At 40.0% G+C, this 25,105-nt stretch overlaps 1 protein-coding gene across 1 annotated transcript in view; it reads right to left on the bottom strand.

Annotated features, from left to right (window-relative positions):
- Window positions 1-24,049, bottom strand: part of hs3st2 (heparan sulfate (glucosamine) 3-O-sulfotransferase 2) — a 209,405-nt gene extending 185,356 nt beyond the window's left edge. Inside the window, exon 1 of the mRNA XM_028814452.2 lies at window positions 22,668-24,049. Within this exon, the coding sequence (XP_028670285.2) occupies window positions 22,668-23,212 (545 nt within the window). The 5' untranslated portion in view covers window positions 23,213-24,049. The remainder of the gene's footprint in view (window positions 1-22,667) is intronic.
- Window positions 24,050-25,105: the final 1,056 nt, after the last annotated feature.

Here is a 25,105-nt window from a genome sequence, read left to right as displayed (position 1 = left end):
CTGACTAAGATAAGAATTTGTTCACTACAAAGTAGGACAAGAGAAACAGTTACGAAATGTCCTACTCCTAGTCCCAGCAAGGTGTACGAGGCCATGTTTGAAAATGAATGATGTCATAATTTTAAGGCAGCCCAAACCACAAATTGGCTGCTTTGATGATGTGTATATCATAGGAACATCAGTCAACAACAAATGCAGTGTGTGTGGTGAAGCTGATGAGACTGTCAACCACATAGTGTCCAGATGCCATGTGCTGGCACCAAACGATTGTCTTGAACGTCACAAAGAGGTCAGTAAGTACCTGCACTGTTCATTATGTCAACAGCTGGGTGTTCCAACGATGGATAAGTGGTACAAGCATATACCGGACATGGTCGTTGACACTGGAGACTGTGTCATCATGTGGGACAGGACTATTAACACAGACCTTACCATCACCACCAATAAGCCAGACATCGTGTTCAATGAGAAGAAGACCAAGTCATGCATCTTCATCAATGTGACAACCCCAGATGACAACAACATCCTGAGCAAGAAGGCAGAGAAGATCATCAAATAAAAAGACCTAGAGATCAAAAATCTGATGCATGTGGAACATGAGGACAAGAGTTGCTCCAGTAGTCGTAGGCGCAATGGGAACCATCAAACTCCCATGTGGAGTCAGCGTGAAAGACATCTAGAAGATCACACTACTTGGCATGGCCCACATTCTTCAATGAGTCCTGAACTGAATGACAAGCTGAATTCAAAGCCTGAGAAGTCTGGTTGATCTCTGACAAATGCACTAGCATACCGCAGAGTGCTAAAAGGAGGGTATAATAATAATAATAATAATAATAATAATAATAATAATAATAATAATAATAATAATAATAATAATAATAATAATAATAATAATAATAATAATAATAATTATGTTCAGAGTAGTAGGAGGAGAAGAAAACGAAGAAGTGTAGAAAAATTAGTAAGGTAATTTAAAGCAGGATATTACGTTAAGCTGCACATAATTGTTGCCATTTCACAATGAACACCAAGACGGAAAATCCAAAACAGACTGAGAGTAAAGCCCAAACAGGGACACATTCCACAGCTCCTTATCGGGATTTATGTTAATGATCCACAGCTGTACCTTCATAAGAATCACCTTCCCAATCTTAAGGTCATGAGAATTGCCTTGTAAAGGAACATTTGCTGAAACTAACCATGGCTAACCTCCCACTGTTTCTAAAGTAGCAATCACATGATCAGAGTTAGATAATGAGCTACATCTCTATGATCTCCCTTACTTTCTGCAAGGCTCTGTTTAACAAATGCCCCAAGAGTCTGCCTTCCTGAACCTTCAAGGACTTGTAAAGCATAGCATGAAAAATCCAGGTGTTTATGGAATGCAGAGCAAAGTGTACCTGTGTGACATTTCACTGTCAATCAAACATCCAGCCCTGCCTATCTCCACGGTAATATGCTGGCTACTGCAGTACAGTTTGTATCCTGTGTGTTGATGCTGTGATGTCGTTTGCAATTCACATATGCATGGTCATCTACACTTGGGGTGATGATTTTTATGTGTGTGCCAGTTTGCATGAATGTATCATTACCTTGACATTACCTCATATGGAGTCATGGGGAAATGTATAAGTCTGTGCATGCACTGTAAGCGAGCAAAGTGAGGGCGGTTCATTCAGTTGAAGAATGTCTGGAGATCCTCTGAAATAAACACCAACACCATGGTCAGAGTCTTCAACACCATTGTGAAGCCTGTCTTACTTCATGGAGCAGAAACCTGGAAAACCACTGACACCACCATGAAGAGAATCCAGATTTTCATTGATACCTGCCTCAGAAGGATTCTCAAGATCTGCTGGGCAGACAAGATCAACAAAGAAGACCTGTGGCAACAAACTAAACAGCAGCCCATTGGAGATGACATCCTACAAAGACACTAGAGGTGAACTGGACACACCCTCCACAGACCTGCAACCAGCATCACAAGACAAGCCCTCACCTGGAATCCAAAAGGGAAGAGGAACAGGGGTTGGCCAAAAAACACCTGGTGCTGTGACCTGGAGGCTGACATGAGGAGGATTGACCACACATGGGGACAGCTGGAAAAACTTGCCCAGAACCAAAAAGACTGGAGGGAGCTGATTGGAAGCCTATACCCTAGACAGGACCACAGGCGGAGATGAGATGAGATGTGAAAAAAAGTCAGATTAAGTCCATTGTGAATTAATGTTGTATGGCAATAAAATGTGAAAACTTCTAAAGGGCGGATATTTTTTAAAGTACTGTACATATAAACACATATACAATACTCTGGATTTTACATCATCTATCCAGTCCATGCAAGTTTTATTTGTTTGTATTTAATCCAATTCAGGGTCGTGGAGCGTTGGAGCCTTTGTCAGCAGCACTGGGTGCAAAGAAGGAATCATTTCTGGGCAGGATGCCCGTCTATTTCAGGGCACACTCCAGCATACAAAGTCACTTTTGAAGATACTAAAATGCCTTCATGTCTTTGAAAATGTGCAAACAAAATATGATGACCCAGAGAATGAGCGAACTGCACATAATCCCAGAAGGTTGGATCAGTAGACCAGTAGCACTAACCACTGAGCCGCCCTTGTGTTCACGTTCAGAATCCAATCAATATATTGTTGATCAACCTGTAGGCTTGTAATGTACTGTAATAAGTGGGCTCATAACATAGATAGATGGATAATATTGACAGGTTCAAAAATAACATATTGATTTGGCCTTTCATGTTTCAATACTCATTTCCCAGGAAAGGTCGACTAGTGGAACTGTAAGCTAAGCTTAAATTCTGGTGTTGAAGAGCACAGGAAATAAAAAAGAAGATCCCTCATCATTCTGTCCTGGTCAATGAGAATGAAAAGCTTTTAGTTCCTTTCTCATTTGTAGATATTCCATTATAGCCGACCCCACACCCCCCGCGCCCCCCAGGTAAAGCTGATCATCTCATTAATGCACTCAGGGCATCCACAACAAAAATAACACAGAAAGCAGCCCTCCCTGGACCCAGCCAGCAAACAAACAAGCTTAAAAGCGGCCAAGGCTCTCGAGCTGGAAATGATATTAACACCCTGGCTAATTTCATGTCTTTATGGCCAATAAGTTAATGCTTGCAGAGATCGAATATACTGTATTCTGTGTAACGCCCAGGCAGATGTTAAACGGATGGTTGTTTAAAGTACTTCTCTAAGTACTTTATAATGAAACTAACTCTAAAGAGAATTCATTTTAACATAATGCTTACTTACAATGACAGTTACTTTGCTATGAAAGGAAGCCATTGGACTTTATCGGTTGCCAGGAAACTGCTTTAGGAGAATATTCATTTGCAGTAGTGTTCCAGTTCGAACTCGGATCATGTTACTCTTCAATCAGTGAAAGCCAAAAGCCTAAGTACCTCACTGAGTGAAGCTTTTCTCTATAGAAGACTTTAGTGTGCCATCTTAGGGGAGTTGGTGAGTGGGCATTTTTAATTCAAATTAAAGAGAGACAAACGAAATGCATTAACTCAAACTACTATGTCAAAATTTGGACTTATTAATTATCGGGAACAGAGTAAAGGTTCAACTGTATTTATGCTCTCATCAGAGTGCTAATAGCTTCTTGTAGGAGATCATTTTCCTTTTTTTGACTGAGGCATCCATTATTGGATTACTGTTTCATTTCTGGGCAGCCCAGTGGCACAGGAACCTTGGTTTTAGTCCTAGCTTAGTAGTCATCATCTCTGTGATCATTGTATTCATGGAGACCTTGTGGTTAGTGCAGGTGCCTTATAAACTCTGCAAATTTAGGTCTGGCTCTTTCTGGGTGATCATTTCATTCATGGCTTGGTTCCCAGCTTAGTCACCATCAGTGTGGATGATTCACGCACAGGTTTCAAGGTGGCCTAGTGGGTAACTCTGCTGCTTCTTGTCTCCAAGAACCTAGAATTGCCTCCCAACTTTTCTGCTGTTCTGTCATAGCCTAGTGATTAGTGCAGGCACCTCACAGCTCCATGCTTGTTTCCCAGTTCATTCACCATCCCTCTTTGTCCATATGGAGGTTTTCTCCTTCTTCTTGTGGATATTCTCTGGGTAGGCTGATTTCCAGTAACATGCCAAAAGTATTTGTGTTAGGTTCAATTTCAGCCATTACTTGGTCTAGTGTGTCTGACTGTAACTCTGCCCGTGATGTACTAGCACCAGCATCTGGTTTAGTGAAGCTTTGAACTCTAACAGTACTGCAAGTGCTTCAGGTCTCCAAGATCCCAGATTCTTCTTGACGTTCAGTCATCCTCACAATTCCATGTTTGTTTCCCAGGCTATTTACAATCTGTATGGAGTTTTTAAATTCTCTCCTTGTTCATGTGGATGTTCTCTGCATAGGTTAATTTCCAGGAACATGAAAAAGTATTTGTGTTAGTTTCAATTTCAGCCATTACTTGGCCAAGTATGTCTGAGTGTAACTGTACCAAATATGGACTAGCACCAGCACCAGGTTTGGTGAAGCATTGGGCACTAACAGTAGTGTACAGTAAGTGCCTCAGGTCTCCAAGATCCCAAATCCTTCTTGATGTTCAGTCATTCACATGAATCCATGTTTGTTTCCCAGTATATTCACAATCTGTGTGGAGTTTTTAAGTTCTACACTTGCTCATGTGGAGTTTCTGTAGGTACTCTGATTTCCAGTAAGATGGCAAAAATCTGTGTAAAGTGGTGTGGTGAAGCTTTGTGCCATAGTGGTAGTGCAGGCACCTTGGGTCTCCAAGAATCCAGATATTATTACCAAGTTACTCATCATGTTTATTGCTGTTTGTTCATCCTCACAACTCCATGTTTGTTTCCCAACTCATTCACTATCTCTCCTTCTTCATGTGTAGTTTCTCTCCTTGTTCATGTGGATGTTCCCTTGGTAGGTTAATCTCCAGTAAAACCATGTTAGGTCACATATCTCAACAATTTTTGGCCTAATGTAACTCAATATAGCTGTACCCATGATGGACTAGCACCATCTCCAAGTTTGGTGAAGCTTTTTTGCTCTAATGGTAGTGCAAGTGCCTCAGGTCTCCAAGAACCCAGATTTGACTCACAACTTACTTATCACCTTTTTTACTGTTCAATTCTGGGAACTCTATGCTTGTTTCCCAGCTCATTCACCATCTCTCCTTGTCCATGTGGAGTTTCTCTCCTTATTAATATGGATGTTCTCTGGGTAGGTTAATTTCTGGTAACATGAAATAGTATTTGTGCTAGTTTAAATTTCAGCCATTACTTGGCCTAGTGTGTCTGAGTGTAACTGTACCAATGATGGACTAGCACCAGCTTCAGGTTTGGTGAAGCGTTGGGCTCTAACAGTAGTGCAAGTGCTTCAGGTCTCCATGATCCCAGATTCTTCTTGATGTTCAGTCATCCACCTAACTCCATATTTGTTTCCCAGTTCATTCCCCATCTCTCCTTGTCCATGTGGAGTTTCTCTCCTTGTTGATGTGGAGGTTCTCAGGGTAGGCTAATTTCCAGTAGCATTAAAAAGCATTTGTGTTAGGTTACATATCTCAGCTATTACATGCTCTAATGTGACTCAGTATAACTGTGCCCATGATGGACTAGCATCCTCTACAGGTGCCTATTTATGCCCTGTAACCTTGGAAATGAAAAAAGTGGGATTCTAATTGTGGGTCAGCTCAATTGTTATCTGTGTGGCATTTATATGTTCTCTGTAGGTTTTTCTCATGGTTCCCAGTTTCCAAGCAATGGATATATAGAACAAGAAAAAATTATGAGCTGAGATAATTATATTACGAATCCGTCCTGGCTGGCATGATTAGAAGCAGCAGTGCTTAAAGGGGAAATAACTAATTGGCAGTACTTTATTTTTGTCGATTTTTGGTCCTCCTTGCTTTGTTTTCTTATACAGTTTCTTACCTAAACACTGGGGCTGGCCCCCCAATGAAGTTTCAGAGTGCTGTTAAATGAATATTATATGGAACAGCTGGGGTGAGGTGGTCTCCCTTTGTGGTCAGAGCAAGAGACACCGCTATGCAACCATTTAACGCCATTATGCCTTCACTAAAACAAAGTAAAGCCATTATGCAGTACCACTTCAAGCACAGAGAAGCAGACCGATAAGGTGGCTAGGCACCTAAGAAAGAAGGATGGCATCCTGTAGAGGACCCAGATGGGCATAAAACAAAAGGAATATGGATGGTTAGACGATCACCTCCAGAAGATCGTTGTATGGAATCAGAGAAGCATGAAAGAGGATAGTTGAAAAAGCCAAGGGCCTTCATAAGCCCACAGAGCCAAAGAAGAAGAAAATGTGTACTGTAAGTTAATTGATATCTCTACCTTGTCACAGTTACAACAATTCTGGAACCCAAACATAAAACTTATGAGAGCAGAGAAATTGATAGAGACGTATTGTAGACAACAGGCAGGACACTAATATTTTAGACAGTATTGACACAAGGGATAACAATTAAAAAAAATAATAAATATTTGCTTTTTCACTTTAACCCATTATACCGATATATGTACTTAGGCTAGTTACTAGTAAGGTGTTCTAAAACCAGTTCCTAAAAATTATATTACTTTTGTTCTATATTTGCATATTGACAAATTATGCAGAATTCATTTACTTAAATCCTAGATAATAGTTCAAGGCCATCTAGTGGCAACTAAGGGCAGTGCATTCAGAACAGAATTACCACACACAAAGGAACAGAGAAATTTGGAGCAAAGTAGCAAGCTGAAGTGGAAATCCTGAAAGCTTTTAAAAAACTAATATGGGACAATTTGAAACTAATTAAGTGAGTGACATGGGCTTGTTATGTCCATATGAAAACAATGGAACTACCAGTGCTGCTGTTCAGACATTCAGACTGATTGAAGTTGCTTATATGCTATTCCTCAGCTTGAGAAAAATGTTTCTTATTGAGATGACTAGATGAATGGAATCCCTGTTCAAGCAATAAATGATGATAATAACAATATTTTCCCAATGCACTATGATGGAGTGGTGTCCTTTCCTGCCTTGCACATTTTCTCTTAGAGTAGGTCACCCTAAATTGTGTTTGCTAATGGATGGATGGATAGATGTTTATCCCACTTTGATGGACTTGCTACCCATCCTTGTTTGTTTGTTGTCTGGCACTCATTACTTTTAGCATATCCCCCTGTCACTTGCAATCCAATAGTTTTAGAGGAACTGAGTTAGCCCATTGATGGATGCTCTTTCAAGAGGACTCTTTTCATTGATCATTGCTAATAAGTCATAATTGTCATCACTTGCTGCACAGACAATGTGAAGTGGGTGAGTGACTGCATAATTTGCCCTGTACCTGTGCTGACTGTGACATGACTGCTGTATGCAGGGCTATAAAGTGACATCTAGTGGAAAACAGTGGAACTGCAGTCTCGGCCTGCTGATCCCAAAGGTCATACAAAAGCTTCTTATCTGTTTGACAAAAAAAAAAAAATTTGATAAAATAAATAAACGCACATTCTGATGCTTGGAGGCATGCAAGTTTTGAGTGTGTCAACAAGGTGCCCTTTGATATTTATTGAATAAAATGTGGAAGTGATGGCCTAGAATGCACCTTGATACTGATGGCTGGAGTTTAACAGAGAAAAGTCCTTGTCGTTCACAGTCTAAACCTCTTGAGAGACTATTTATGAGCTCCTACTCCCTGCTGCCTATTATGGCACACTAGAAAGATATTTACTTCTTGCAGGAAATGCTAAAAGGCCCCGCTGCGAATCTACAGATTGTCCCGGTAAACTCAATAGATCTTAAGCTAATGTCTTTCACTTCAGCAAAATCAATACACTTGAAATGCATATTCAATTCAGTCCTTAACATAATCTTTTCAACTGAAATTAAAGGCAAACACAATGCATATAAAAGAATCTTCCATCTAACTGGACAAAAGGATGCTGTGTCTACTTATTACTTTCCTATTAAAGATTTTCTGAGTTTGTCCTGTTTTAAAGCACTCCTTCTGTGCTGTTGTGTGGCAAATGTGATCGTTATTGACGACGCTACATTAGTCTTATCTGGACTAGACACCCATCCGGGATTGCTTTCTGTTAGGCACTCATCACTTTTAGCAGGGCCCCCCCGCCACTTGCAACCCAAGTGTGGATTTCTATTGCTGTGTTATTTAATTAGTCTGAATCGTTATCCTTCCTAGACCCTCCAACAAGTAGCTTTTACATAAAGGTGTTCCCAGTATCTAACATATCATATGAGAATGCTGATGGTTTGTCCCGTCAAATCAAACAAAAGTTCAAAATTCATAGACTAGGATGTTACAAAAGATTAAAAGTAAAGCAAAGGGATGTGCATTTGAGCAATAAGGTCTCATTGAGCACTGGTCCATCTCATTAAAATGACTGAAACTAAGGCTCGGGGACTGGAGGGACTTTAGGAGACACTCAAATTTGGTTCACGAAAAAATCTTGTTAAGAAGAACAATTGGTGAGTTGTGCTTTCCTTTTACTTTTCCTGCAGTACTGCAGTTTTAGAAGGTATAGAAAATGGTCAGAACTAAAGCACACAGGGTTCCTGTAAGTTACGGGAAAGCTGGTGTGGAAACATCTGCCAGACCGTCTTTGGCAGGTTCCAGCTCTGCCAACAGCTAAGCTGGTTTATCCAGTGCCACTCCATCAAAGAATAAATATGCTGGTGGTAACCTGGTGTGTCCACAACCCTCACTTTGTTGGTAGAAATGAATTGGTGTCATTTTGGGTGGATATGGTAGGGAGCCTTGGAAAGAAAAGGAAAATATGTTTCATTCTAATGAAGAGGAAGTAGAAGCTGGAGGTAGCGACATTGGGAAATCAACTAGAAAATCAAGACAGTTCTCTGACAATGAAGATTACTGATTGTTGATAGAGAGGCATGGCCTGCAGACTCCTTTTTAAATTTAGTGTACATTGTAGCGTGCGGCTAGGGCCCTTGTCCGGCTGGGACAGACCAGGGGAGCTAGCGTGGCCAGAGCGTTACCTCCCCCGGGACGCTAGATGGCAACACCTCTGGGTTGCAGCGGTGCCTCAGACTCCTGCAGGGCTTCATGGGAGTTGGAGTTTGGTGCAGCCCTGTTGGGATCTGCAGGCACCACCAGGGGGTGCTGCAGCAGAAGCTTCTGAGCCCTTATGGGCAGATCTTCCGTCACACCCGGAAATAAGTAATCAAGCACCTGGATCACTTCTGGGTGCCTTATGAAAGGAGCCAGCAGCCACTACTCGGGGAGCCAGAGTCGGGAGGAGGAGGAGCGACGAAGCTTGACCCAAAGAGTGGAGGAGAAAGGAGAAAAGAGAAACCAAAGAGTATTGTTTTTGTGCTGTGCTTTGGACTGTGTTGCTGTACTTATGGGGAATGGGGGAAGGCATTTAATAAAAACCCTGTATGCCTTGAACTTGTGTCTCGTGCTTATCTGTGTCGGGGTAAACTGGCGGTGCCAGCCTGGTGGGCCACAACATCTTTAGTATATAGAGTTTTTTATATGGCAGGGTGTGTGTTCTCTACATACAGTAACTGGAATTGAATGGTCTGCAAAATACAGAGAAACATAATTGACACAATATATAATGGTGAATATTTCTGTGGAGAAAGAAGATAGTATTGTTGAAAAGTACACACAGTAATACAGTTATATTATTATTTATTGTTATTACATAGTATCAGACTTACTTAATCCATTTCAGAGTGTCAGGAAGGCTGAGCCAATCCCAATAGCAAGGCAAGGCAGAAACTCACTATGGACAGGGGACACCCCATCGCAGGGCTCATGTATAAATATGTTACAGTTTGTCACATTGATTGTACGTGTGTGTGTGTTCCCAATGTCATCAACACTGAGTCCAAATACGCCTTCACTACCATCTTGATCATTGTGTGGTAGCCAAGTCAGTCGGTCAAAGACAGAAGCATTGCTCAGCCATACTTAACAAGCAGTACACACCATGGTGCTACTACTGACCCTGTTCATGTTCAGGCCAAGCCACCCAAAATATAGGCCCAGACTTAAGGCCTGCTGTTCAAAATGGCTTCTCCCTAAAATGTTAAATAGGTTCCAGCTCATAAATGCACAAAAAGGGAAAGCCAACAATAAAACAATCGCCCTTTATATAAGGATACGTGTCTGTGTGTCCGTCTGGTTGCCTTGTATCTGTCATTCCAAAAGATGAAGCATCACAAACATTAACTCTGCTTTTACAAATCTCATAACAAATGACAAATAACAAACACATATGCATTTTATTTGTCATTCCAGTAGATGGTGCATCACAAATATTTGTATGTGCCATCTGTTGAAATGCCATGTATTTCAAGTACTAGTCTCTGCAGAACACTGACCCAAGTGGGCGTATTTCAAGTACTGAAAGTGTATTATAGTGGGCGGTTTCAAAGCGTTGTTCTGATTGGCTAAAACAAACACTGGGTGGATTTCAAGCGGGTTAGGCGGGTTCCATTGGAGTTTCTGATTGGCTAAAACGACAACTGGGCGGATTTCAAGTTAAGTATCTGATTGGCTGTGTGATGGGACTTCTTATCCCATAGTCTGGATGCGTGCAGCACAGCGTGCAGAAACAATGGCGGCAGATTGGATGCAGTACATGACCCCCTTTTACTGTATACAATGACACTGCAAGTCCAAATCTCAGTTGAATTAAACATTGAAATCACACAGCACAAGACTTAGCATGAAAAACAACATATAAACCACAACCAAGGCAGGTAAAAGTTAGTAAAATTGACAATCATGTAAAAGATAAAAATATAAAGTGCTTAAAAGTGTAAGGTGTAATGAGTGCCAGATCACAGCAGCCAGTACATATATTATGAACAAGATTTATGAGTATGGATATTAAAGACGTTCAAAGTTATTATTGAACGACTGGAATTCTTTTTTGAAATAAGCTGTTCGGCAGTCTGTTAGTGCGTATTTTGATTGACGTTACGTTTTCCTGAGGGCAGAGGTTCGAAGTGTTGATGACCGGGATGAGACGTGTCCTTGATGATGTTCTTTGCTCTGCTATGGTACCAGGTGTTGGTAATGTCTTCGAGTGAGGGAGCCATTTGTTTTAAAAGCTGGTGTTAGGTTTGTGGAATATCTACACATGAATAATTGTATAAAAGGTAAAGTGCATGAGCATTGCACAGAGACAGAATATTATATAGGAGCTAAATACACATTAATTTGAATATTGTAGCAGAATATAAATATATATTGGACAAAAGAAATATTGGTATTGTACAGTCATGTTACTGTGCTAAGGGGATGGGGAGGTAGACAGAATGGACACATAACACAGTGACGAGAATAAATGTAATGTGCAGCGTATCTGACATTGACATCCGGAAGAATGGTAGGTTGATTAAAAAAAAGCGTGCTCAGCAGGAGATCGCGTGTGGATGTGTGTGGTTATAAATTGGAACGGTACCGCTTAATGCAGAGCAAAGCAGGCACATTACACATCCCAGCTCATCGCATTTTAAATACTGAAAATTAGTGGTGGAACCAAACCATTACAGTTGTATTTTGCAGGTTGCATTCCAGTTTCCCTTTTTTTTGTCACCGAAAAAAAGGTTTAACGATGATTGGATGCTTGAAACCAGCCCATACAGCTTGGGGAACGCCCATTATGTTCTCTGATTGGATGCTTAAAACCCTCCCATACTGCTTGGGGAACGCCCATGTTGTTCTGCAGAGACACCCTTCTCATGCATTTTGTTACTACCTGCATTACAGAATACATTCCAATAGATGTTTCACTGCAAACATTAACTAAAGTTTCATACACAGCAAGTAGTGGTGCATTGTGTGTTCTGTCATCTTTCTCTCATGGCTAGCATTACGTTCTTCAGCAATTTGTGCTACAGTAGCTCTGCTGTGGGATTGGACCAGATGGGTTAACCATCACTTCCAATGCGTATCAGCAATCATTTGGTGCCCATGACCCTATCAACAGTTGCACTCGGCACTGATAACTTCATATAGTTAACATCCAACAAGACCAACCATTTTGGAGATGCTCTGACCCAGTCATCTGGCCATCACAATTTGACCCTTGTCAGAGCTATTCAGATCCTTATGCTTGCCCATATTTCCTGCTTCCAACACATCACCTTCAAGAACTGGCTGTTCACTGGCTGCCAGATATATTCTACCCCTTAACCAGTGTCCATGTAACGAGATAATCAATGCTGTTCACTTCACTTGTCAGACTGATCGGTGTAAAAACACAGCAGCGAGAACTGATCTACACCATCATGTATTTTCCATATTGTACAAAAGATGAGAAAGTCCAGAGGAGAATAACAAGGCACTGAGAGGTTTGAGCTATGAGGAGACACTGAATTAACTGAACTTTTTAAGGTTAACCAAGGGAATTACTACAGTATGTTGGATTCTGGCTGATGCTCTAAAATGAATTCTTCAGTATGAACAAAGGAACACAAATGGAAGCCAGACATGGGGAGATTTTCCACAATTTAAGGTTTTCTTCACATAGACAACCGAAGCCACATGGAATAAACTACTGAGTAGCATAGTAGACAACAGGGCTTTAGGGACCTTCCAAACATAACCTGATGATATTTAACCTGAATAGAATTAATTAACTTGTTGGAGTGATTGGCCTGTTCTTGTCAAAATTGTTCTAATGACCCAGAAACTGGTCCATTTTCATTGGGGATTGTGACTGCCAACCAGTGCACCACCACGCCACCTTCACAATAAATCCTTATGAATGAAACTTACTCTTGTAATTCAGCCAAGTACTGGCTGTTAATATTTTAACTTCTGGGCAATCTATTTCATAATCTATAAAATTTAGGATTTGTTATTTTAAACAATCAGTAGAAGAGGTAAAGATTTCAGGATCACTGAAGAAATCAGTATAACCAACAGAAGAATGTCACAGACAATGGAATGCTTGTTGTAATGGCTATTCATTAGTCTTTCATCCCTTATCATACAAATCTGCACATTTATGTTTGATGAGCAATGGAAGCGAAATCCAAATAATAATTTAAATCCATTTATGAAATTGAATTGAGTCAGAAAATCCACCTGCTTGGTAATTATTTGTGGAAAACAATTTTCCACAGAGATAAATTGCCCTTATAGTAAAAGCAAGGCACTAAAAATAGAACTGCGCACCAAATGGGACGGTCCCTTAATGCTGAGTTGTGGCCTGCTTAGTTAATCTATGAAAATCCTGCTTGCCCCTCATTATCTGCAATGCCACTTCTTCACTTAGTCAGCACTGCAAAGATTAGAAGCCCCCAAAATAAGAAAGGCACCTTGCTCAATCAATATATAAGAAGGCCTCAGAGTTCTTCGTGGTGTTTTACACTTAGGGGTTTAAAGTGGGCAAAAATGAAGAAGAAGAAAGGTATAGTTTGGGATGATGCAGATGTGTGTTTTCATATGAGAAATATCAGTAATGGTAATTTAAAAATAAAAATGACAAGCAGACTGGCGTAATGATTAAGGATTTAGACTTCAAACCATGAGGTTGTGGGTTCAAATCCCAGTACTGGCACTGTGTGACCTGAAGCAGGTCACCTGACCTTCCTGGAGTCCAATTAGAAAACAGAAAGACTTGTAACCAATTGTGTCATAAATGTTGTAAGTCGCCTTGGATATAAAGGTGTCAGCCAAATAAGGAAATGTAACAGTGTTCTTGACAAGTGCTGCTACGCAAAAGCAGTTTACATAACCTTTTGAAATATTCAGTAAACTTTAGTAACATACATTAAGTGTGTTAAGGTAATAATTGATTTTTAATAAACTAACATTGTATAAATTATGATGTTGCGGTTTTGCAGTGTTACTCTAGTCTCTCTTAATATCTTGTGCTGCTTGTTTCTATTTTTTTTTAAATTGATCAAAGTGTAAGCCCCTTTATATAATAATAACTGACTCATTTCAAAATGTTGTTTTGTAGAGAAATCTATGATGTTAAATTTTATGCACTTTGTCCTAAGGTGGAAAATGGTAATACATGGTGTAGAAAACTACAAGCTCAGTGATCACCTTTGTAAATCAAAATGTATATTTTATAGATATTTGGTCATTTTCTAACCTGCTAAGTCCTGAACAGGGTGACAGGAGGTGCTGGTGACTATCCCAGCTAGTATTTGGCACAAGGCAGGAACAGGGTACCAGTCCATCACAGGGTGAACAAAAACACACACCCTAGGGCCAATTTGGCATCACCAGTCCACCTACCCTGCATGTCTCTGGACTGTGGGAGGAAACCGGAGCACCAGGAGGAAATCCACACTGACAACATGCAAACTCCACACAGGGAGGACCCAAGACGTGAACCCCGTACTGCGAGGCAGCAATGCTACCACTGTGCCTCAGTGCCGCCATCTTTTATAGATATCAATGTATGCATAAACACACACAAAGTCTATAAAGCTGCTGCAGCTTAAAATAGTTTGCAAAGAAATATTACAATATATAGATATTTGAAGTGATTGAGTAAACTTGCAGTACACTCTTCAAAAAGAAAAGCACCAAAGTGGTTCTGCAGAACAATGCCATAGGCAAATGGGAGTCCAACTTCAATGCTGGACTGCTGAATTAGCTGCAGGTTTTCATTCTAACCATTTTCTTAATCATGGATCAGTTTTTGATACTAAATAACTTATTTCACCTTAATTTTAATTTATTTGGCATTTAAGACTCAGACCCCTTAATTGTTATTTTTTTTCCAAACAATCATGAAGTGCAAATCGAGTTGACACATAACCAGCTAACTCATGTCTATCATACAATATCTGAAAACAAAGAAATGTGAAAGCCTCAGTAGTGATGACCTTCTCAGCTCCACAAAACATTTTGATGGTGTTCTTTCCTGAGGTGGTTCACTGTGCAGTGGTATCAGTGCGTGCTCCCACCTTCTCTCTCATCTTAGAAAAAAAAAAATCAGTTTTTGGAAACATGTGATGTGGCAGAATGAGAGCACCAACAAGTCATGCCTGTCCGCCAATCCTGACGATGAAAAAGGATGAGGTAGATGGAGCTGTTGATATTTGTGGTAGTGAGGGTGTGCAATCCTCCATTGCACCTCTTCACTTCCTGTCGGGATTCCATGTGGCAAACTATGAGCAGAACAATGAGGGGACGGCAGGAAGTTGCCCCTCTTTGAATGGACCCTTGAAAGAATGGAATGGCAGTTGAGTCAGTATAGTCAAGACCTTACTTCTGACCTTGCTGCCATGGGTGACCCTACCAGGAGTACACAACTCCTGACGCCCTGACTCTGACAGCGCCACACTTTGGTCATCGATCACACTGACCATTCTGCTACGTTAAGGTACTGACTGGAGGAAAAGCACCAACAACTTATGGAATTAAATAACAGGATGAATTTAAACTTCTAATTAAGAAGCTGGATGGAGTGTTTCTGGTGACCTGTTGACTCACTTCACACCTCATTTTTGTTTGGGAAAAGAAGTCAATTAACGGCAGAAATTGGTCACTTATGAAGACAGGAAAATGTGAAGTCACTGTGGTCCACCAGGATCATAGCTGGACATAGGGGAACCATTTTTTGGTTGCCAAAAGAACTATTTGCATGGAGAGTCCACCTTATATTCAGATTTATAACAGGTTCCATAAATAATCATGAGTAGATGGTAGTAGAGTTGCAAAGTACCAATGGTTTCCTACATTTTTGCTTTTCTTGATCTCTTAGTGTCCTTCTAGGTAGCCTACTATACATTAACCGGTTTCAGTCTGATAACATATTAAGAATCTTTTTAAAGCCCATCAAACTAACTTCATGTGCATGGAAAATGTCCTAAAATGAAACAGTATCTTGTCAAGCAATAGACCTATGAGGGACCACACAATTCATTTAAGTGCTCTTTTAGAAATAATATAAAAAAGAGTAGACTTAATTGTTTTGTATTTTTTCTGAACGTGGTGTATGACAAACTAAATACACTCATCACTTCTCTTTCTCCAGCACCTACTGATTCACTGATATGAGAAAACCCCTGTGAATGATATACAGTACTGTTCAAGTCGACTTCATGTCTAGTAATGCAAGACATTGAACTTTTTGGGGATTACCTTCTATTTTTGGCCCTCTAGACCCCCCAAAAAATTAATGTTTAGGCCATTTCTAAACCATATTTTGTGTAGGATATTACACCCTTATGATAAACAGTAAAAATAATCAGAAGCACTTGACGTTTTGTGTGCCATATAAACATGACCACAACGGTTCACCCCCTAATGGGATATGAGAGGTCAAAGTTACTCCATCTCAGAAAACATCACAAAATGGGTACTGGTAAAATAGACATATGGAGTGTGATTTTATGCCATTTTGAGTTTACTGATCATGAATATGATAATATTGTGTGATATTTGATTCTTTACCAGTGGTCCTAGTCCTCTAAGAGCCATTTCTCGAAAGTTAAAAATAGCAAAATTTAAACATAAGCATGTGGGGTATCATTTTAGGCTTTTTTAAGGCTAATGAATTTTTGATCCTTTACTAGGGATCTAGCCCTCCATAGACCTCATTCAGAAGGTGAAAAATGACAAATGGATAATATAATTGAGATTTTTTAGACTTTGAACGTTGAAACTGAAGCACAGATTGTAACATTTCAAATATTTCATACTCGTTTATTATGTATTTCTACCTCATGAAGTTAATCATTACATTTCTTACGAACCCGTGATATAAGGTGGCTTGCGCTAATTCAAACTTGACATATTGATCATCGTTACTGAAGTAAGCTAACAGGAATATTTTTTGTTAATTTATATTTATAAAAGTAAACGCTTTGCATAATTTACAGTCACCTTCTAGAGGTTTCGTCCCCTTCCCCCACACCCCAAAGATACTGTACATCAGAGCCGTGGATATTTAGGACATCAGTCGAATGAGACTCGAGTCACAGCAGGAATAACAGACACTTAAAATCTGTAGCTAAAAGGAACCGCTAAAGTAAAACGAAATAAATAAGTCAATAAAAATCCCCCGCTGATCAGACTAATGGAATGAGACAAAAACTACATCCTAATTCCCCCAGGTGTTCTTTTCTTTTCTTGTTTTAAGGAACCATATCATTGCGGATCAGAGTAGTCAAAAAAATAAATAAATAAAAAATTCCGCGTGTTGAGTAAGAGAAAACTGAACAGGTTCGGCAGCAATAAAAAGAGCGTCACCTGTGCGCACTTCGCTGGGAGACGTCACTTGTCACACAGGCGGCTGCGGACTGTACGCGCTTCAAACTAATACTTCTCTTTCTTGAACCATTGCTTGACAAAGAACCGTTTCACATGAAATTGGTTCTTTAGGGTTTGAAAAGGTTCCTAATTTGAATGCAAAATAAAAATATTTGATGTATTGCAGACAAGATACTAACAGATCAAGAAAACCTGAACTAAGTCTGCGTTATTGTATACTAAGTCTTCTAAAATCAGGGACCCACTGGTATTCCACAAATCTGTTACCACCTATTTACGGAACCTGTTACGAATCCTAATAAATAAAGAATATGAAGGATTCTTCTGGAAACCAAAAATGGATTCCTTATGGCATCGCTCTGCAGAACTATACAGCTGCATCTTTTAAGAGTGAAATGTTTGAATAGCTGGCGACATCTCAAACAATATGTGACGAGTTTGGTGACGCAAAGACACCGCTGGATTGACCTTTATATGCTTCATCAAATTCTCTTCACTTAACAATCAGTACCACCAATAATGCTCTTAGCACTCAAACACCTTGTATAAGTTTTAAAAGTAATTAATCCGACTTTTTGCGTGGTTTTATCGAGGGATGTCCCACATATAATTAAACATTTTAGTAGCTTGCCTCAATTAACCTATATAATATGTGCTTAGATAGATAGATAGATAGATAGATAGATAGATAGATAGATAGATAGATAGATAGATAGATAGATAGATAGATAGATAGATAGATAGATAGATAGATAGATAGATAGATAGATAGATAGATAGTGCTTTATTTGCCCCAAGGGGAAATTTAGCTTTTTTACGGCTCAACGACGAAATAAATATTGTTAATATTGTGACAAATCACAAACCCCCCTCTAACTCACCTTAATGAAAAGTAACGGGCGCGAGGTGAAACCCAAACGCGGTCGCATGGGGCGCAAGTTGGTCGTGGGATACACTGTGCCAGTTTGGGACGCCACTAAACCAATTTCACGTCTTTTGGGATGTGTAAGTAAAAACATGGACAGCGATGAAAGCAGTACCCAGTAGGCGACCCAGCCTGAATTTTTGAACCCAGGACTCTAAGACGTGAGGCACAAACTTGCCACTCTTCCCCCTCTTTGCGTTTCCAGATAACTTTTCGAGTTTTACAGATTATTAGTTTTACTTTTTACCGCAGAAACCAAGCGCACTAATACATTTTCTGCACTCCACAAGGGAGATCAGGAAATAATAATAAAAAAGGAAAAATGTGCTGCCTTCAAGAAAACGGGCGTTCAGTTCCCATGACAATCTTCCCCACGAGCTCTTCTGCTGGAAAGCGAACTTTACAAGATGACCTGGATGCCTACACCTGGCTTCATTAGTGGACTGTCGAGTCCATTGCAGTTTTGTCGTGTTTGCTGGCTGCGGATAATAAAGAAAAGAAAATGCAGTATGCAGTCTTAAGGGCGTGTGGTTTAGTGGATTACCTAAAATGAACTGTCATTAATGAATTTCCCCTTGGGATTAATAAAGTATCTATCTATCTATCTATCTATCTATCTATCTATCTATCTATCTATCTATCTATCTATCTATCTATCTATCTATCTATCTATCTATCTATCTATCTATAGTGCTTTTCACATCTATCTATCTATCTATCTATCTATCTATCTATCTATCTATCTATCTATCTATCTATCTATCTATCTATCTATCTATCTATCTATCTATAGTGCTTTTCACATCTATCTATCTATCTATCTATCTATCTATCTATCTATCTATCTATCTATCTATCTATCTATCTATCTATCTATCTATCTATCTATCTATCTATCTATCTATCTATCTATCTATTAAAAATAAAACAACTTCGTATGCGAGTTCTAAAGGCAGGCTTGCGTCCTGCACTGTTGGGCTGACTTGTGTTCTGCTGAGCGCATATCTGCAGCTGCCTTCCCAGCGTTGTTCTTCTCGGTCATTACCTGGGGAGTTGATAATATACCAAATACTATGCTGTATCACTGCTGCAATTAAAATATGGCATGTTTTCTAGCAGAAATAAGGCATATATGCGTCTTTTATCATTTAGGACATATTTTATGGTTATTATTTGTCACTGCTGCACCTCAAAGACAATTCAAAAGCGAATTGCAGCTCGTTTAAGGAATTAATTACACTCTGAAAACAAAATGGGCACATACTGTTCTGTACTGTTGAAAGAACAAGCCGGTAAAATAAAAGTATACAGTACACAACAATCACAACTGCGCAGGTTTTTACACCATTACCTGAAGCAATAAATATGGACTGAATAAACACAGACCTGCCTGTAAGTACACCCACATTAAAACATCTCACTCTTGATTTACAAAATTAGACTATTAGCTATTCTAAATCTAAAATATTCATTGGGAAATATCTGTATTATGGATTGTCAATAGTAGGAAAAGTCAAAAAAAGGGCAAACGGTTTAAAAGGTCAACAAATCATGTTGCAGGCCATTTTTCGTGAACATTCTTGAAACGCGTATTGTGTTTGGTGTTATTGTAATAATTCCTCCAGCATTTAGTATTTATAGCGCACTGATTGCTTCGAAGATGAAACGGGATATGTCTCGAAGGGGCTTTATTGCAAGAAACAAAACAATAATGCGCTTTTGAGAAGTGAGATAATAACCTAATAAAATGAAGGGTTGCTGCGACGGGAAACGCAGATCTCGGGGTGTTTCGTAGTTTGTATAAAGCAATAATGACAAGCTAACGGAGACAAAAAAAAAGACAATATACTTCGCATTTTGAAAACGATGCTTCAGTATAGCGGTCAAAAATTCTAAATTGTAAACAGTACCACTTCATTAAGTCTAAAATCAACTGTTTTTACATAAATAAATAAATAGGGTTTCTACTTCCATGTCCCTTTACTGGATTAGAAACCTTTGGTGTAGAGGGTTCAGTGTTGAGTATAAAGATAGATGGATGGATGGATGGATGAATAAATAAATAAATACATACATAAATAAATAAATAAGCCCCATGATGATGAATTGAATTAATTCTGCACTCTTAATAATAACGGTTCTTGAATGGCATTTACTGGACTTTGCCGTTACTTGATTAAAAAAAAAAAGTCATTTCATTCTGTGAATTGTTCTTTGCACATGGAGTTGGCTCTTTGGGCTTTCAAAAGGTTCCTAAAATTAGGACAAAACAGAAATCTTTAATGCATAGAAGGCTATATAGCAGGATACTATTAGATTAAAAAAAAAACTGAACTGTATTATATGCAGGGAGAGTCATTTTAAAATTAGGAAACCTTTTTCACATATCTGGTATTACCTATTCACGGTTATTTATGGAGCCTGTTACTGATCTAAATAAATAAAGGATCTTTCTGGAACTTTCATGGTTCTTTAGGGAATCAAAAACGGTTCCTCTTTTGGCATCACTCTGAAGAGTCACTCTTGCATCTTTATTTTTAAGAGTGTATTGGGCTTTGGATTGATGAATGGATAGAGAAACATACATAGATTATTAAATACATAAATTGAAATCATATCTATCTATCTATCTATCTATCTATCTATCTATCTATCTATCTATCTATCTATCTATCTATCTATCTATGGTGCCTTTCACATCTGTCTATCTATTGTTAACACATAAAGACAGATCAATAGATGTTTAGATATCTCAGGATCAATACTCAGATTTAAACCTTTAATACCCATAATTTATATCTACGTATAGCTTCGATTAAGTCTTTTTTTTCTGATTTTTTATTTGAGATTGTCTTCCCATTTAAGGTAGTGATCAGTCAGTCCGTCTTTAAGACTGCATATAGTTTATCCCGATTGTTAAAACTTTTTTTTTTCTGTGAATCTTTAGGAGTAAAAAACCTCATAAAGCTAGATCAGGCTGTCATTAACCAGTGATAAATGATATCTAATTCCGGCCTGTATCATATATCATCTGTTGATTACCATGTAACAACCGATCTGTAGTCAATAAAGGAGAAAAATGAGCGCCCGCAATTTACAAGCTGTTCTCATTAGTTGGCATTACTGTTAGTTGAACGTATTAAAACAGCTAATACGTACAGATGAAGGTTATAAAAAAAAGAAGATGCCAACGGGATGTTTCACATCTGGGCCGATGTTCGCATTAATACTGCGACTATCAATAAAACAATGCAGCCTTCATCCACGTATATGCCTCTTCTATTCTCTCGTTATCCTGGTTAGAGCTGCGTGGAGCAGCAGGTACGGCAACAGCCATCCTCTGACTGGAGGCTAATACATTGGCTGCAATATTTTATTTATTTATTTCGGAAATGTAGGGGGAGATTAAAAATCTCTTAGGCTGCTTTACCTGGTGGCGTTTCCTTAGTGCTCTGTAGCCGAGGGCTTTTTCTCCCCTTTTTTTAGCTTTTTGACGTTACCCTAACGTGCGGGCTCCTCGAGTCGCGTGTCTAATCCGAACTGAACCTTTCAGTTTCCTGGCGCAGCGGAGACGAGGGTTATGTAATGTCTCCCATTCTGATCACATAGCCGTATTGATCGAACTCTTATAACTGATCTGACCCCCGATTTTTCCAGCAATAGAGCTTGAACAGTTAAAACAGATGGGAAAACATTTCATCGGGTTAAAAAATATTCCTGCAAACGAAACTTATCAGTCTAAAATGATATATGGTACATTGCCTGAAAAAGCAAACAAATCAAAAAGGAAAACAATTTAAGTTAACCGCTTTTTATGGTATAAAGAAGAAACTTTACAAATACGCGAGGACCTTTCACCATTTAGTCCAACACCTAAACTCGGATGTTGTAAAATCTAATTACATTTGACTTGTTTACATCCATAAAACATTTTGCAAAGTGTCTTTCATAACATCTACAGAGCTGAGACTGACGAATAAGACAAACCTCTACTTATCTAAAGGCGATTTCTGCGTTTAGATGACGTTTTTATCAATATTGCAATAAGTAACCATTTTGAAGAATCAGCCTTTATTTTTTTATATTGTCTTACTGTACGTACGGCGTCCTGAATGAGGGATTGCTCGGAGTCACACTTCAAGACAGTTAAAATGAAGTTGTCATTAGGAAGCGCTGCCTTCCAAGAATATGCAGGTCGGGATTCTCTTAATAACAACACTGTGAGTGCTTTTTGTGAATGAATCCAGTCGCACTACGTGACTTGGACGAAACCAGTCCACCTACCTGTGGATAGTCCCACATGTGAATTCATTCGGGGACGGAGAGGACAGACAGTAGGATGCCCGTCCTCTTCACCTGCTGTTCCCAACTCACGTAACACATGCCTGACCAGCACCCTACTAGACGTAACACCAACACGGACAACGCGGTGTCAATTCAAACCCTCTGTCAGACGTGCGACGACCCCAACGAGTGTCCCGTGAATGCCGCCCGCCGATTTCTTACCTATACCAGTCTAATCCCCTGTCGTAGTTCCTATCAAAGAAATGTGGCTCTGTGCCCACAGCACGCACGTCAGGATGAATCCTGATGAACTCCAGTACGGCGCGGGTGCCCCCTTTCTTGACCCCGACAATGATGGCATTGGGCAGCCTTTTGTTCCCAAACTTGGGTGCGCTCGTGTTGTTGTTGCTTGCCCTGCGCTCCTGGACGCTGATGGGCGCCGCCGGGGTTTTACTTTGGTTCACAGCTGGACTCGTCCCTCGTTGTAGGAGAACCACGTCCTGGTTTGCATCTCTTATCCCTTTCGCCTCCCCTGACCCTAAAGTGCAATAGTGGGACTTCTGCAGAAGTTTTTTCCCACCGATGTTGTGAAGCAGCAGACACCTGTGCTCTTCGTAGCTCGGGCTTTGCATGATGGTATCCGAACAAAATATTAGACTGTAGCATAAATAAGTGAAAGATAACGAAAGCGAGAAGATGAACAGGAATCTTCTGGTTTGCCTGTTGGAAGATGGCACAACTCGGCTGCTAAGGAACCTATATGCCATGTCTCCATGGGTTAAGAGGTTGCATTTTTTCCTTTTTGGATATGGTCTCGCCTCGTGCAATTGCCCTGGACATCTGTAGATTGAAGCAATATTCCAAAGAGCACGGAATCTGTGAAAATTGACTCATAAGAATAGCCGAGACAATTTACTATCGCCCGTCCCCGTGTTTACTGAAAGAAAGGACCAGAAGACAGGCAGACCAGGAAGGTGGTCGCATTTCGCCACTCACATGCCAGCACCAGAGCGAGCAAAACAAACAGTAGAACGATGAAATAAAACCTCGCAATAAGTTCATTTTTCTTCAGATTCGCTTCAGAACGGAGAGGTGGTCGGTTCCCTTAGCTCGAGCGGCATCTTTAGGGGTCCGTGGCACACATCATCATTGTATTCTCCCGTAGCCTCTTACAAAATAACGCACACTTCCTGCAGGTGTCCATATTACACGCTGAGCTTTTACTTGTCAAACCGCGTTCAGATGATTATCCACTTAGGCAACTTCTGCAATCCCGCTAAAAAGAAATGAATTCAAAGATATGAAAAAGTAAATGGTGTCTGCCCCATAGGCTTGTCTGTGATCTTTTTTATTGCGTTCAGCCCGTGCTGACGAGCTTGAATCGCCTCTCTGCTAGAATATGTATTTCACAAGATCTCAGCTCTTTCAGGCTGTGCATTTCAGCTGCTTTCTCAAAGTTCCCAAGAATGCCTTTGCAGCAGCAAAGAGCTGACGATAAATATTTAAAGGCGCCACCTGACGTCAGTGCTCTCATCCTCCTCTAGATGCTTTAATAAGAGGAATATCCCAAGCAATTTAAGACTCCGCGATTCACACACAGCTGCATCGAGGCGGGATCGCGTGTTTATTCCATGGTTTTTTTTTCCGTTTATTTCCTTTTAATCTGTTATTCATCGTATACTTAAGGCTGCACCAATAGCTGCACTCACATGTTAAAATTCCATTGGTGTGTTTGGGGAGCGATCTTTCATATCGTATGCAACACGCTTTCACAAATGTAGGTCAGCTATGAAGTGCAGATTTTGTCAAAGATCTTTTACGGCACTTTCTATTCGGCATTTTGCATTACAGATTCACGCAACGTCAAAAAATACAGGTCGCTTTAATTAAATTGCTTTAACAGCGATATAATCTGGCAGTCGCGGATTTTAACATTTTTTAAAGTTCCCACTATGCAAAGTGTCTGAGTTTCTGACCGCGAATCAGTCAGCAGCGGTGTACAACGGGATCGGCAATGAAAGCTTTGACGCTTTGGCCAGAAACGCAGCAATTCCGATGTCTTCACGCGCTTTAATGGTAATCTCGGATTTAACAGATCTTCGAGGAATTCCTGCCGTTTTCCCATTACCGTTGCCTCAATAGCTGATGTAGCGATACGCTCTTCGGTGGTTCGAAGTTCTGTTTATCTTAGCGCATCATCTCACTCCCTCTAGTGTCGGAATTCTGTAGGAAAGGTGAAGGGACATTTTATCAGCTACGCGATTGGGGAAGAAAAAAAGGTAACTCTTCTCTGTGACATAACAGTGACAAAGTAATCCTTCCTAATTATTTTATCAAGCATGGGGTTGTGGAGGAGGGCGGCTCTGCGGTTATGGCTGCTACCTCGCGGCTGCAGAGTCGAATCCCGGCCGGGTCAGCGTCCGTGTGCTTTCCTTCTGGACGTTTCGATTTCCTTTTCTCGCGTCACACAAAACGTACAAGGTGATTTGTTGAGTCCAAATATTCGAGTGTGAGCGTCCCTTCTGATTCAGTAGCGACCCGTCCTGTGTGTGAGATGATATTGTCGCACAGTGTCTGGGTCTGCTTTGTTACCAAAGCTGTTCTGTTGGCATAACACTGCAATGGACCAGTCAAAGTCAACAAATTAATGAATAATTATT

This window comes from Erpetoichthys calabaricus, chromosome 11, assembly GCF_900747795.2.
Source record: "Erpetoichthys calabaricus chromosome 11, fErpCal1.3, whole genome shotgun sequence".
In the NCBI taxonomy this organism is placed as follows: Eukaryota; Metazoa; Chordata; class Cladistia; order Polypteriformes; family Polypteridae; genus Erpetoichthys; species Erpetoichthys calabaricus.
This window is presented reverse-complemented; position numbering and strand designations above follow the sequence as displayed.